Source organism: Notothenia rossii, assembly GCF_949606895.1.
Source record: "Notothenia rossii genome assembly, chromosome: 6".
NCBI lineage: Eukaryota > Metazoa > Chordata > Actinopteri > Perciformes > Nototheniidae > Notothenia > Notothenia rossii.
In genome coordinates this window covers 16,518,389-16,531,185 of record NC_136909.1, presented here as the reverse complement: position 1 = coordinate 16,531,185, position 12,797 = coordinate 16,518,389, and the positions used below count along the sequence as shown (strand labels likewise).

General features: G+C 42.2%; 1 protein-coding gene across 1 annotated transcript; it reads left to right on the top strand.

Moving 5' to 3' along the window:
- Positions 1-557: 557 nt before the first annotated feature.
- ccdc92 (coiled-coil domain containing 92) lies at positions 558-8,389 on the top strand. Its single transcript, XM_079688009.1, has 4 exons — positions 558-743; positions 3,806-3,943; positions 4,642-4,683; positions 6,355-8,389. Exons 2-4 carry the CDS (start codon positions 3,808-3,810, stop codon positions 7,158-7,160), a joined length of 984 nt encoding a protein of 327 aa, XP_079544135.1. The 5' UTR covers positions 558-743; positions 3,806-3,807; the 3' UTR covers positions 7,161-8,389.
- Positions 8,390-12,797: the final 4,408 nt, after the last annotated feature.

Sequence of the window (12,797 nt, the reverse complement as noted above, 5' to 3'; positions counted from 1 at the left end):
AAAAAGGATTCGAAAATAGTAGCATGAGAAAGAGTAATGCTGTTGCAGTATTGCTACTCTGCCACTAAAGGGCAATACTACCCTCTGCTGTCAACCAGCTGTACTCTAGCCAACAGCTTTCATACACTTTCATTAATTTACTTCATTTTGGCAGTTTGGCATTGAGTAGACATTAAATCTGACACTTTACAGTGTAGTAAGCTTTCAACAATGACCAGATATCTGACTTAATCGCTGTAATGCTATACTCCTGTGCTGGCACTAGGGGGCGGGAAAGCATCAGGATTGAACAGGTGACATATTCTGTTGCTATGGAGATGACGCTGGTGACTAAAGTCCCTAGCACCTCCCTGAAAACTGCTGCTTCAACATTTCATGTCCTGCAAGGTTAGTAACACCTTTATTCCGGCTCTTGTACTAATTGTTTAAAAAACAATTAAGTATAATAATTATGTTGAAGGTCATGATTATAGTAAATGACTGTTGGATGTCTTCTAGGCCAACATTATGATTTTTCTCTGGTTTCCCATGATGCATCGCTGTATTGTGTCTCGTAGCTCAGGGAGATGACAGTGACACAGCCGCCCTCCCCTCGCAGCCGACCGAGAGGCGAAGCCCCTGTCAGCATCACCGACATGCCCCGGGAGGCAGGACGCTGTTAGCCGGTGGGGCTCGTCTCTCTCTCAACGATCATCTTCAACCTTTCACAACATATTCGACGACTGCGTTCATTTAGCCACAAGGTAAGCAATCAATGAGATAATGTGTTGTTGTAGCGTCGTTAGCTGTCCAGCTAGGCTAGCAAAATTAAAGCTCCCTCTGTGGGGAGATGTTTCATTAAAATGTCTGTATTTTATTCTTATATTTTATTTGCGTAACTAAGCGGACATATTTCAAATCAGCATCCAAGCAGGTTTACTTCAGTGATATTTCCACCCCGTTATGGTATGTCTGTTGTTTCTTTACCAGAAACATCTTAATTCATTGTGGAAGCTGCTCAAATCTGCCAAATGTTGCAAAATCCCTGGCTTTTATTAAAATCAACTCCAGTTAGGTGGATTCAACGTATGCCGAATTTACCAGGACCCCTCCCCAATGCCACAAAAACAATGTATATATTGTTAAATTGGTGTATTTCTTGCTGTGGGTAGCCGGCTATTATTTGTTGGAAAGATTGCAATGGGAATTTGGCTGGACGTTTTTTCCCTTTCGGTGGAGCTTATAGTGGGACTAGCTTGTTTTCTGTTGTTAAAACTGGACAGCTCCTCCCTGGACAGCTGCAGTAGATAGCATTATCTGCAAGGACAGCCTTTGTGATGACCGGAGGAGATGCAGTGATGGCATGTTACTGTCCATCAGGTCATAAAACAACAAGGCAAAGTGACGCTTTGTGAAGCCGTCCACACAGGCATCGCTGGCTAGCTTCGGTTTGAGACTACTAACGTTGGATATTTTCAAAGAAGGCATTTTTCTGAAGGATATATCTGTTTAAAGTTTCACAATAACGTTTTGTGAAGTGATGATCCTCTGGTAGGTGACGTTATGGCCAGGACAGGCAGCAGTTTGCTCTGAAATGTGGGTTTGTGGTGCTGTCCGCAATGCAGGTGCTGAAATTAAAAGGGCTGTGGAGAGCATCCCTGCCGTGTAACACGTAGCTCCTCGTGTCCTGTATGCATTGTTTTTAGTGGTTATACTGGTGAGTTGTTTATATGTTTTCTATGTATTCGCAATAGTGTTAACGTGTGGGGTGATTAAATAATTTGTTATATATAAACGTGTGCTTGGAGTAGGTTAGTTATTACAATATTTGCTCTAAACTACTAGTAACTATAAAAGAGAAGACATTAAACAGGAATAATGATGTTGTAACAGTAGCTGAAAGTGAACAGTAGTATGGATTAATAAATAAATATATATAGATATATTAATAAATAAACAAACAGACAAAGAACAAAAATAAGAACAGAATGAAAAAAGTAATATAGTAATACACAATATGATGATATTAAGACAAAACATACAAGGTAACGTGACAGTGTTGATTAATTGCAGTATAGTTAGCGAGTCTATGTTAATGGTGTACACTAGGCTGATGATTTTATTAAGTAACTGCACTTAGTATGTATATAAGGCAAATATAATTATGGACATTTTTATGCTCAGAGACGGACTTCTAAGCTCTTGTTTAGGCTAAGGTTGGTAGCTACTAGCTAGTGTTTCATGCTGCTGCAGTTCATTGATTATTTATGTTCTCTGTATGGGGAAATGCTGGTTTGTGTTTTTGGAAGAAATGCAGACATCTCCCTCTGGTATGACATTAATCTCTGTCCTTAAAGATTAACCCACTGCATTGTCCCTGAACAAAGAGATTTACCCTTTGTAATGTCTTTCTCTAATCACTGAAGTCATATCCTCCTCTGCCACGCTATGGTATGAGCCATGTTTTGAGGTGAGGTCATGCCTTTGCAAATTGAAAGCTATCCAAGCTATTCTAGGAAAGAGCTGGGACGAGTGATGTGCTTGCAGAGCAGGGTTTATCGGAAGGACTCCACATTACTCATCAATAATAGATCATGTCTCCAGTCTTTATGGAACATCACGGGCTGTATCTGTGATAACCCATTTGTGTTTTGATAATCACATGCTTTTCTTTTGATCTGTAAGTCATGTGGGGGGAAAAGATCACACAGAAGATTGTTGGAACCAGGAAATGTGTCCAGCGTTGTGTTATGGGATTTATAATTCATGTTAGTGAGCTGATGATGTAAGAGTGAGGAGCTCTGGGATGTTTTATTGAAGCACACTTATATATGCAGGGAGAGGCTTTCTCCGCACTCAGGAGGGGATCAATGTGCTATCAGCTCTCAGCCAAGTACGGTTGTCTGGCAGAGGGTGGAGATGTTGGGACTGAGTGATTGTTTCTCTTCCTCTCACTTGGCAGCTTGAGACTGGTGGCCTTCATGCCGCACCCAGTGTCATTGTGATGTCAGCCAATGTGTTCAGCTGGGATTCTCTGTCGTCGTTGCTGTAATTGACCATGATTTGAATTGACACTGAAAGAGAATATTTTAGTGCAGAAAGAGACGTTATTCGTGCACATGTGTTATATGTATTTATGTGAAGAGAAGCCAGTGTTAAGAATTGAACTTTGTCGTCATATTATCGTCAGTACTGAGGAAAAAATGTTTCCATCCTCTTTCCTAATAAAATTACAATTTACAGTGTAGATTAGATTATTGTTACGACTGCTTACTCTCAGGCTCTCAATCAATAGCTTCATGTCAGTAATTGGTTGATAAATACAGCAAGCAAAACCCTGGCTGCCTATTTATGGTCACTTAGCGTTTCTCTGTTACAGTCTCACCGTAGCCTTGACCTAGCCATTAACGATGATTGCCTACACACCTGCGCAGAATTTTAATAAATGTGCCTCCTCGCTTTTCCTCAGCATGTTTTTGATGCTCTGTTTTGTCAATGGACAGGTTTAAAATTACAATGTATTGGCTAGTAGAAGTGCCAGATTTCCTCAATTGCAAATGGGTTGGATGTTATTATCCAAAAGTGATTTGTTCATCTGTCATCTAAAGCAGATTGTTTTGGCCGGTTCCCAAACGAAACAAAATTGGAGCACATCCCATATATTTTATAGTCAAATGGTGAGAATTAAAAGGCTATTTGCTAGAGGGATTGACTTTTCATTATGTTCTCTCTCTCTCTCTCTCTCTCTCTCTCTCTCTCTCTCTCTCTCTCTCTCTCTCTCTCTCTCTCTCTCTCTCTCTCTCTCTCTCTCTCTCTCTCTCATCAGCCATGGCATCATCAAATGTAACACTGGAGAATCAGCTGCACAGTGCCCAGAAGAACCTGCTCTTCCTGCAGCAGGACCATGCCAGCACGTTGAAGGGTCTACACACAGAGATCCGCAGATTGCAACAGCAATGCACAGGTGAGCACAAGTAGCCCCTCTCTTCTCCTCATGTTGCCAAGCCAGCGGTAAAAGACAAAACAATATAAGAATGGGTATTTTTGCAGTTTAGCGCCGCTTCAGACTCAATTCACTTATCCTTTGCTGTCTTGAATATGGACAGTTGTACCGTCACACATGCATTTGTAACAATTACATTATTAATGAAGGATCAAAGGCTAGTAAGTGGAGAACAGCCACACACCTTTTGAGACGATTGAGAGGGATTTTCTTTAGTTAGTATTGTTTTTTGGCAATTTCTCCATACTATTCCTTTAGAGAAAGAGAGGAAGCCGCATAAGAACACCTATAAAAACAACAAAAGAAACAGTAAAGTATACTTGAGGTATAACCTACATGGATACGTGAGACTGAAAGTCAACAAGACACTGTGGTGCCACTATTAAAGCTTTTAGAGATAATATGATGACTTAGGGGAAATGCACTCAAGCCTGAGTGAGTTCACTGCACTGGAGCAAAGCAGAACCTGTATCGAGCATCCCATCAGTAACAGATATATTCTTCCACAAAGCCAGGATATAAAGATGGTCACATCAGGACACTGTACTCTTTATCCCTGATAAAGTATCCTTGGCTTACCTGTTCCTAAAGCTGCAGAGGAACTCTCACTAATCTTGTTAAATGAATACTCACTTGTAACCACTTTCCTTTTTTCACAGATCTGACATATGAGCTCACTGTGAGAAGCTCTGATTCCTCAGGTAAGCCCCATCTTGCTGCACAGTTCACAAACAAACACGTTAATTCATGTCCAGATTCCGAACAGTTTTTCCATCACTCTGTCAATTAGATTTACTGAGAAATGCATCAGGTTTTTGTAACTTTTCCTCCTGGTTGGATAATGATATTAACTCTTGTATATCTTCTCGGAACATTTTATTTTGAAACAAGTGATTCAAACTGTGAAAGCGTACCACAACAACAGACAAGGCTCTACAACAGAAGATGCTATACATCTGGGGTTTTCTCTGAAATAGGGTCTGTGTGAGACAGGCCTGAGAGCAGAGGGCTCTGTCTGTATCCTGGTAACAAAGTCAAACCCAGGAAGCATTGCAATGTCAGACACCCTGCTGCTCATTGCTCACTACCCCTCCCCCCACGTTACCATGGTCATGTCATGGAGTCACAACACTGGTCTGATTCAGCCCCAGCTCCACTGTCTTTATACTGGGTTAAAGTACGGCCCAGTACAGTCAGGGAGGCCCCTGGAAGGCACTTTAATTTATTTACATGCTGCTGATGACCCCCCTGCTGAGAGTAACTGAGCATGAAGCATGCTGCGCCTCAGCAGGATCTCTACGTGTCGTAGGCTTCTGAACATGGCTGGCCTAGATCTGAGCAATATTGTCAGGGCCTCCAGCTAGAGGCACTATCATGTTAGCGTGGGATATCTCAGAGATTGGAGTGCAGGAAATGAGATTATCTGTCACAGCGCTAATGCACAGCCTGCAACCTGCTTAGTGCAGCAGGGCTCAGCTGCTCCAACTGGGGGGGGAAATGTACCAGCTCCACCCATTTAGAAAAATAGGGGAAACCGGCTCCTACAAAAACAATCAATAGTAGTTATAGAAGACTGAAATTAGGGACTGTTAATGTAAACAAGACATTGAGAATGTACATATTGTGACAGATTTGTGCATATTTTATACATAAATATGTGTCGCCATGGCGATTCGCTCTCTTTTTGTCCTGATCCATTTATATGAAAATCTGATTTTGGCCTCTTTATGATGTCATCATTTTTTTTTGGCTTGTTTAACCATTAGCCAAACACCCCCCCACCTTATCAACCATTGTGGTTTTTTGAACCAAATATCTCTCAGAGGGGCGTGGGGAGTGGCTCCTTATTTTCATCTAAAGTAACAGACAGAGAATCAGCACTTTTGAAACAGGGCTGAAACAGAGGGGATTATGGGATGCTCTAATGATCTGTTTGGTGTTCGGAGCCAAACACTTCAGAGACATGTTTGTATATATCTGAGACCTATAATATATTGATGAAAAACAGTATAATAGGGCTCCTTTAACTTTTGTATTCCAAGTTGTTTGCGCATGTACATAGCTGTATGAGCTCTAACTGGGTGTGGCAGAGCAGGATGGGCCCAATGATGAAGGTCAGAGCAGAGCAGCGCCCTTTCCGTCTACCAGATCTGTAACGTGAGACTAGAGCTCCCTGCTGCAGAGGACTCTCCATAGGAGCACACTGTCTCTGTCAGTGTCTGAGCTTAATGTACTAATGATTGCTCCAGTCTAGTGGATATAAATGTCTCTGTCTCTATTCTTTTATTGTGTGCACTCATGTGTGTGCACTTAAGTGAGACACCACGCAAACACCAGTTTTAACCGGTTTTGTTGTTGTTATGTGTGTCCAGACAGCGGTGAGGCCCGCTGCAAGGAGCTGCAAAGGAGATGTGAGGAGCTGGAGGTCCAGCTGAAGAAGAAGGAGGAGGAGAACACAGAGCTGCTCAGGGACCTTGAGCAGAAGAACGCTATGATCTCCGTCCTGGAAAACACCATAAAGGAGAGGGAGAAGAAGTACCTGGAGGAGCTCAAGATGAAAAGCCACAAGCTGGCTGTTCTGTCCGGGGAGCTGGAACAGAGAGCCAGCACGATTGCTTACCTGACCTCGCAGCTTCACGCCACCAAGAAGAAGCTGTTAGCCGGCAGTTCATCTGAGGCCAGCCCCAACGTCAGTCCAGTCACATCTTACAAGCCCACGCCTCCACCGGCCAAAGACAGGCAGCCTGAAACCCCGCGGCGCCGTATGAAGAAGAGCCTCTCACAGCCCCTTCACCCAGAGCTGACGGAGGTGTATCGGCTCAGCTCAGACGGCAGGCGGATGGTCATGCGGGAGACGGTAGAGGCCATGCCCGACCCCACACCCTTCCTGCAGGCCGGGAGAGACTCTCCAGAACCACAGGTGCGGGAGCGACCTGCCGTTATCCCTCCCATCGCCTCTGAGCGCTCCCCCCTCACTCCCCTGGGGGCTGCGTCCAGCCCTCGCCACAGCCCCGCCCGGGACCGGCAGTACAGGGCTCATGTCGGTGTGGCGCACCGCATCTCCCACAGCACCTCTCCCATGGCCCCCCCGCAGGCAGAGCTGGAGACTCTGGCAGTGGACCAGGTCAAAGACGAGAAGGTCGTGAGGAAGCGCTCGGGAACCGACAGGACAGTTTAACACTGTGAAGCTAACATGCACAGCAACACATCTACTGTATAACACTGCAACTGCAGGATGGAGCCTGACCCACTGTGTAGCCTGCTTTTTACACTGCAATATGAAACAAACTACTCAATTCTGTTCATGGTATTCCATAAAGACTTGTTTTCTCTTATAATACATTAGAAAGTGACTACTATAAAGCATGCCAAACGTTTCTTATTTACAAACCAATGAGATATTGTACTTTACACATCTTGATTTTTTCCTTTGATTTTCTCTTCATTTTGTCTTATGCGGTGCAACAAATCCTCAGCCAAATATCTGCATCAGTGCCTGCTCGACCGGATCGACCATAGACAAGCTGTGCAGTGAAGTCATGGCTCATATTTATCTTTACATATCTCTGTCTGCTTCACAACAGTCTGGACATATCAACACACTATATACCCAGATGTCTGCAGCTACGTAGGATAGAACTGAAGTTATTAAACTAATACTCCCCCAATGTCTTTCATCTTCTTGTGATATCGGTGATATATTACCGTTACTGTAGGTACGAGCTGCAAACATGTGCAATGGAGATTTGCTGGTGAAAGAGCTGTAATTTCACCTTTCTTTTGTTAGCCTGCAGCAGTGATGCACATGTGTACATCCAGTACAAAGTGGTGAGCAGGGCGAATATTTGTGTGTGTGTGTGTGTGTGTGTGTGTGTGTGTGTGTGTGTGTGTGTGTGTGTGTGTGTGTGTGTGTGTGTGTGTGTGTGTGTGTGTGTGTGTGTGTGTGTGTGTGTGTGTGTGTGTGTGTGTGTGTGTGTGTGTGTGTGTGTGTGTGTGTGTGTGTGTGTGTGTGTGTGTGTGTGTGTGTGTGTGTGTGTGTGTGTGTGTAAGAAGAGTGAGTGTGTGTCTAAATGAGAGACATTAAAGGCTACTGAGAGAATTCAGTTTTGGCTTAAACAATATCCACTAATGTAATTTGTGATACAAGAGCATTTTTGAAAACACTGCTGTAATAGGATTTTGTGATATTATTACCTGTACTTTATAAAGGCTGTACATTTGTAATGAATTCTTTTTTTTACTTATTGTTTAATAGAGCACACAATAGCACCCTCAGATATTGACAGTAGATCCTGCACCAAGATGACGGTAATTATAATCAACTAATAGCCGGCTTTTCACATTATTATCACTTGTCCTTGAGGTAAACATGAAACCGTACAATAAAGCAATGCTTCTTTTTTTAAATGGTGACTTGGCTCCTTTTTGTAAAGATGTGTGAACATTTTAAGGATAGGAGCGTATTGACTTGACCTAGTAAGGTGTTGAGCCTCGAGATAAACATCATTGCATTCTGTTATTGTTATTTACAGTGGGGCAAAAAAGTATTTAGTCAGCCACCAATTGTGCAAGTTCTCCCACTTAAAAAGATGAGAGGCCTGTAATTTTCATCCTAGGTATACCTCAATTATGAGAGACAAAATGAGAAAAAAAAAAATCCAGAAAATCACATTGTCTGATTTTTAAAGAATCTATTTGCAAATTATGGTGGAAAATAAGTATTTGGTCAATAACAAACAAACAAGATTTCTGGCTCTCACAGACCTATAACTTCTTCTTTAAGAGCCTCCTCTGTCCTCCACTTGTTAACTGTATTAATGGCACCTGTTTGAACTCGTTATCAGTATAAAAGAGACCTGTCCACAACCTCAAACAGTCACACTCCAAACTCCACTATGGCCAAGACCAAAGAGCTGTCAAAGGACACCAGAAACAAATTGTAGACCTGCACCAGGCTGGGAAGACTGAATCTGCAATAGGTAAGCAGCTTGGTGTGAAGAAATCAACTGAGGGAGCAATTATTAGAAAATGGAAGACATACAAGACCACTGATAATCTCCCTCGACCTGGGGCTCCACGCAAGATCTCACCCCGTGGGGTCAAAATGATCACAAGAACGGTGAGCAAAAATCCCAGAACCACACGGGGGGACCTAGTCAATGACCTGCAGAGAGCTGGGACAAAGGCTACCATCAGTAACACACTACGCCGCCAGGGACTCAAATCCTGCAGTGCCAGACGTGTCCCCCTGCTTAAGCCAGTACATGTCCAGGCCCGTCTGAAGTTTGCTAGAGAGCATTTAGATGATCCAGAAGAGGATTGGGAGAATGTCATATGGTCAGATGAAACCAAAATAGAACTTTTTGGTAAAAACTCTAGACGTGTTTGGAGGAGAAAGAATGCTGAGTTGCATCCAAAGAACACCATACCTACTGTGAAACATGGGGGTGGAAACATCATGCTTTGGGGCTGTTTTTCTGCAAAGGGACGAGGACGACTGATCAGTGTAAAGGAAAGAATGAATGGGGCCATGTATCGTGAGATTTTGAGTGACAACCTCCTTCCATCAAGCAAGGGCATTGAAGATGAAACGTGGCTGGGTCTTTCAGCATGACAATGATCCCAAACACACCGCCCGGGCAACGAAGGAGTGGCTTCGTAAGGTTGGTGTTCTTTGGATGAAACTCGGCATTCTTTTCTCCTCCAAACACATCTAGAGTTTTTACCAAAAAGTTCTATTTTGGTTTCATCTGACCATATGACATTCTCCCAATCCTCTTCTGGATCATCTAAATGCTCTCTCGCAAACTTCAGACGGGCCTGGACATGTACTGGCTTAAGCAGGGGGACACCTCTGGCACTGCAAGATTTGAGTCCCTGGCGGCGTAGTGTGTTACTGATGGTAGCCTTTGTTACTTTGGTCCCAGCTCTCTGCAGGTCATTGACTAGGTCCCCCCGTGTGGTTCTTGTGATCATTTTGACCCCACGGGGTGAGATCTTGCGTGGAGCCCCAGATCAAGGGAGATTATCAGTGGTCTTGTATGTCTTTCATTTTCTAATAATTGCTCCCACAGTTGATTTCTTCACACCAAGCTGCTTACCTATTGCAGATTCAGTCTTCCCAGCCTGGTGCAGGTCTACCATTTTGTTTCTGGTGTCCTTTGACAGCTCTTTGGTCTTGGCCATAGTGGAGTTTGGAGTGTGACTGTTTGAGGTTGTGGACAGGTGTCTTTTATACTGATAACGAGTTCAAACAGGTGCCATTAATACAGTTAACAAGTGGAGGACAGAGGAGGCTCTTAAAGAAGAAGTTACCGGTCTGTGAGAGCCAGAAATCGTGTTTGTTTGTCGGTGACCAAATACTTATTTTCCACCATAATTTGCAAATAGATTCTTTAAAAATCAGACAATATGATTTTCTGGATTTTTTTTTCCTCATTTTGTCTCTCATAGTTGAGGTATACCTAGGATGAAAATTACAGGCCTCTCATCTTTTTAAGTGGGAGAACTTGCACAACTGGTGGCTGACTAAATACTTTTTTGCCCCACTGTAAATGGCAGTATTTCAGTAAAGTGCATTCCAGAGCCGCTTATCACGGAGGGGAAAAGTGATTAACTGTCGAATTCAAAAACCAATAATATTACTTATTGTGTCACAGCAACCTAAGATCATGATCTTACTGACATTGACCACCAATGTCATTATCTACACACAAGTGTGTTCTATCACTATTGGCCACTAGGAGTCCTCCTAGATTCACAGTAAAAGCCGTGTAAAGAGTGAAGGTGAAACATGGAAAATACAACATACTTTCATCAAACATTAACACAAATACCCTGCAGGGTGACACATTATTTAAGCTTTGGATTTATTTATTTAAAATAAAAAAAACCTAGAAGTTTTAAAAATGCCCATCAATAACTTACTATTTGGACATTTTTAATCTCCTTAAAACAATTAAGCACATTTCACATTCACTCGACACTGGGTTGAGAATCAATAATCAGGTACTAATTTATTCTTGCAAGAAGGAGCAGAGTCACATACAAAGGATATGGTTCAACTCACACACATGAGTAAATGCTGCTCAAAGGAGCAGAAAGTAGCATCAAGCTTATAGTCTAAAGTCAGGAGGTACCACACGGGGTCATAAATCGTTTTGGCGTCAGCAGGTGTCGGGAAGGTGTTGGGACATCTCTGGAAAAGCAATGTTGCTCTTTGCCCCTCAAAGAGGAGAGGAGACAGCGTATGTGTCCTCTCGTTGGTATCAACAACATCAATTATGCCTTCTGCTATCTACGAGGAGGCAGCTGCAAGGTCACACTGTGCAAAGTCACACACAGTATCATGCCCATCAGAAAACCCATATAGTAAGAACACAACTTGTACTTTCCCCAACAGTCACACACAAATGCCTTGAATCTGGGCCTAAAAGGATTGAAAATGTGATAACAAAAATACTGCTAGACTCTTTAAAAAACTAAAACAAATAATGATTGCTAAAGACACAATTACCTGATTTAAAAAGTAAGAAACATTTGTTTAAACATCTCTTTCCATGACATACCTAGAATGGATTTGTAATGTATTAATGAAATCCAAACCCATTTCAATTAAATTCCGTTCTAAACTAGATCACATGTTAATGTTCTCTGCGTCTAAACAAGCCTACATATTAAAAAATATCTGGTTTTAATTTAATCCTCTGTTCTGCCACGGCTACAATAACGTTTTTTGTGTATTCATTTTTGGTCTAATTCAGTCTTAATTCAAAGATATTTTGCACAAAGATTGTCACGATTTTGTACCAAAGCTGTTTATTCTACCCCATTTCATTGATTATATGTGGAACAAGACTTTCATATATATTTCAAGTTTCAGCAATACAGAGGCTGGGCTTGAAATCAGTAAAGCTACTAAAACTCTATTTGACAGCATGCAGTTTATTATTACCTGGTCAATCAAAAATGATCTGTAGGGACAACAGTGACCCCTTGTGGCTAAAGCAATGTGCACACCTAGGCAATAAATAATAATAAATACTTCTGTTATCAAACATGTTCAAACTAAAAGTGCACCTATCATGCTATTTTTAGGCAATAGCATAGGTCTGATATATAAAAATATATAAAAAACATGTCTATGAAGTGTTTTGACCAAAATACCGAACAGATAACCCATTCTAGCCATGCCTCATATCCCTCTATTTCACTTCCTGTTTCAAAAGTGCTGATTTTGGGTATAAAGCTTTAACAAATTAAAAAATGTATTGAAAAGAAAAAAGAGGAGGGGGCTGAGCTCATGCGGGACCCGGCAGCTACTGTCTAAACTAAATATTGCCGTGATGAAACGCCATATCATGGATTATCAAGGATTATTTCTGAAACAGTGTGGAGCTCAAAGGCTTTCTCTCTTGCCGGTTATACCACAAGGAGAGTTCTTCTTTATTTCCTGCTTCTTCACACACATGCTCTGTGCAGTACAGGTTAGCTCTGAGTGTTAGCGATGCTAATGTAAACACCGACTATATTACGTCCAAAACAGTCGGGCATTGTTTCTGATAGCAACTTTCTGATAGTGCCGTGGGTCCAAACTTCTGATATTTCGTCATATCGGACGCAAATCTGGATCAGCTCCATTGTACCCCCGTTTTTAGAGATTTGGGTACGGAGGAAAAGAGAAAGGGTTTTATTTTCTGACGCTGCGTGAGTTCACACCCGGGACACATATTTATGTATAAAAGACATCAAAAAGTGCATTTTGCATGATAGGTCCCCTTTAAGTTGAAAAGCAAAGTTCCATCCTCTCTAACAG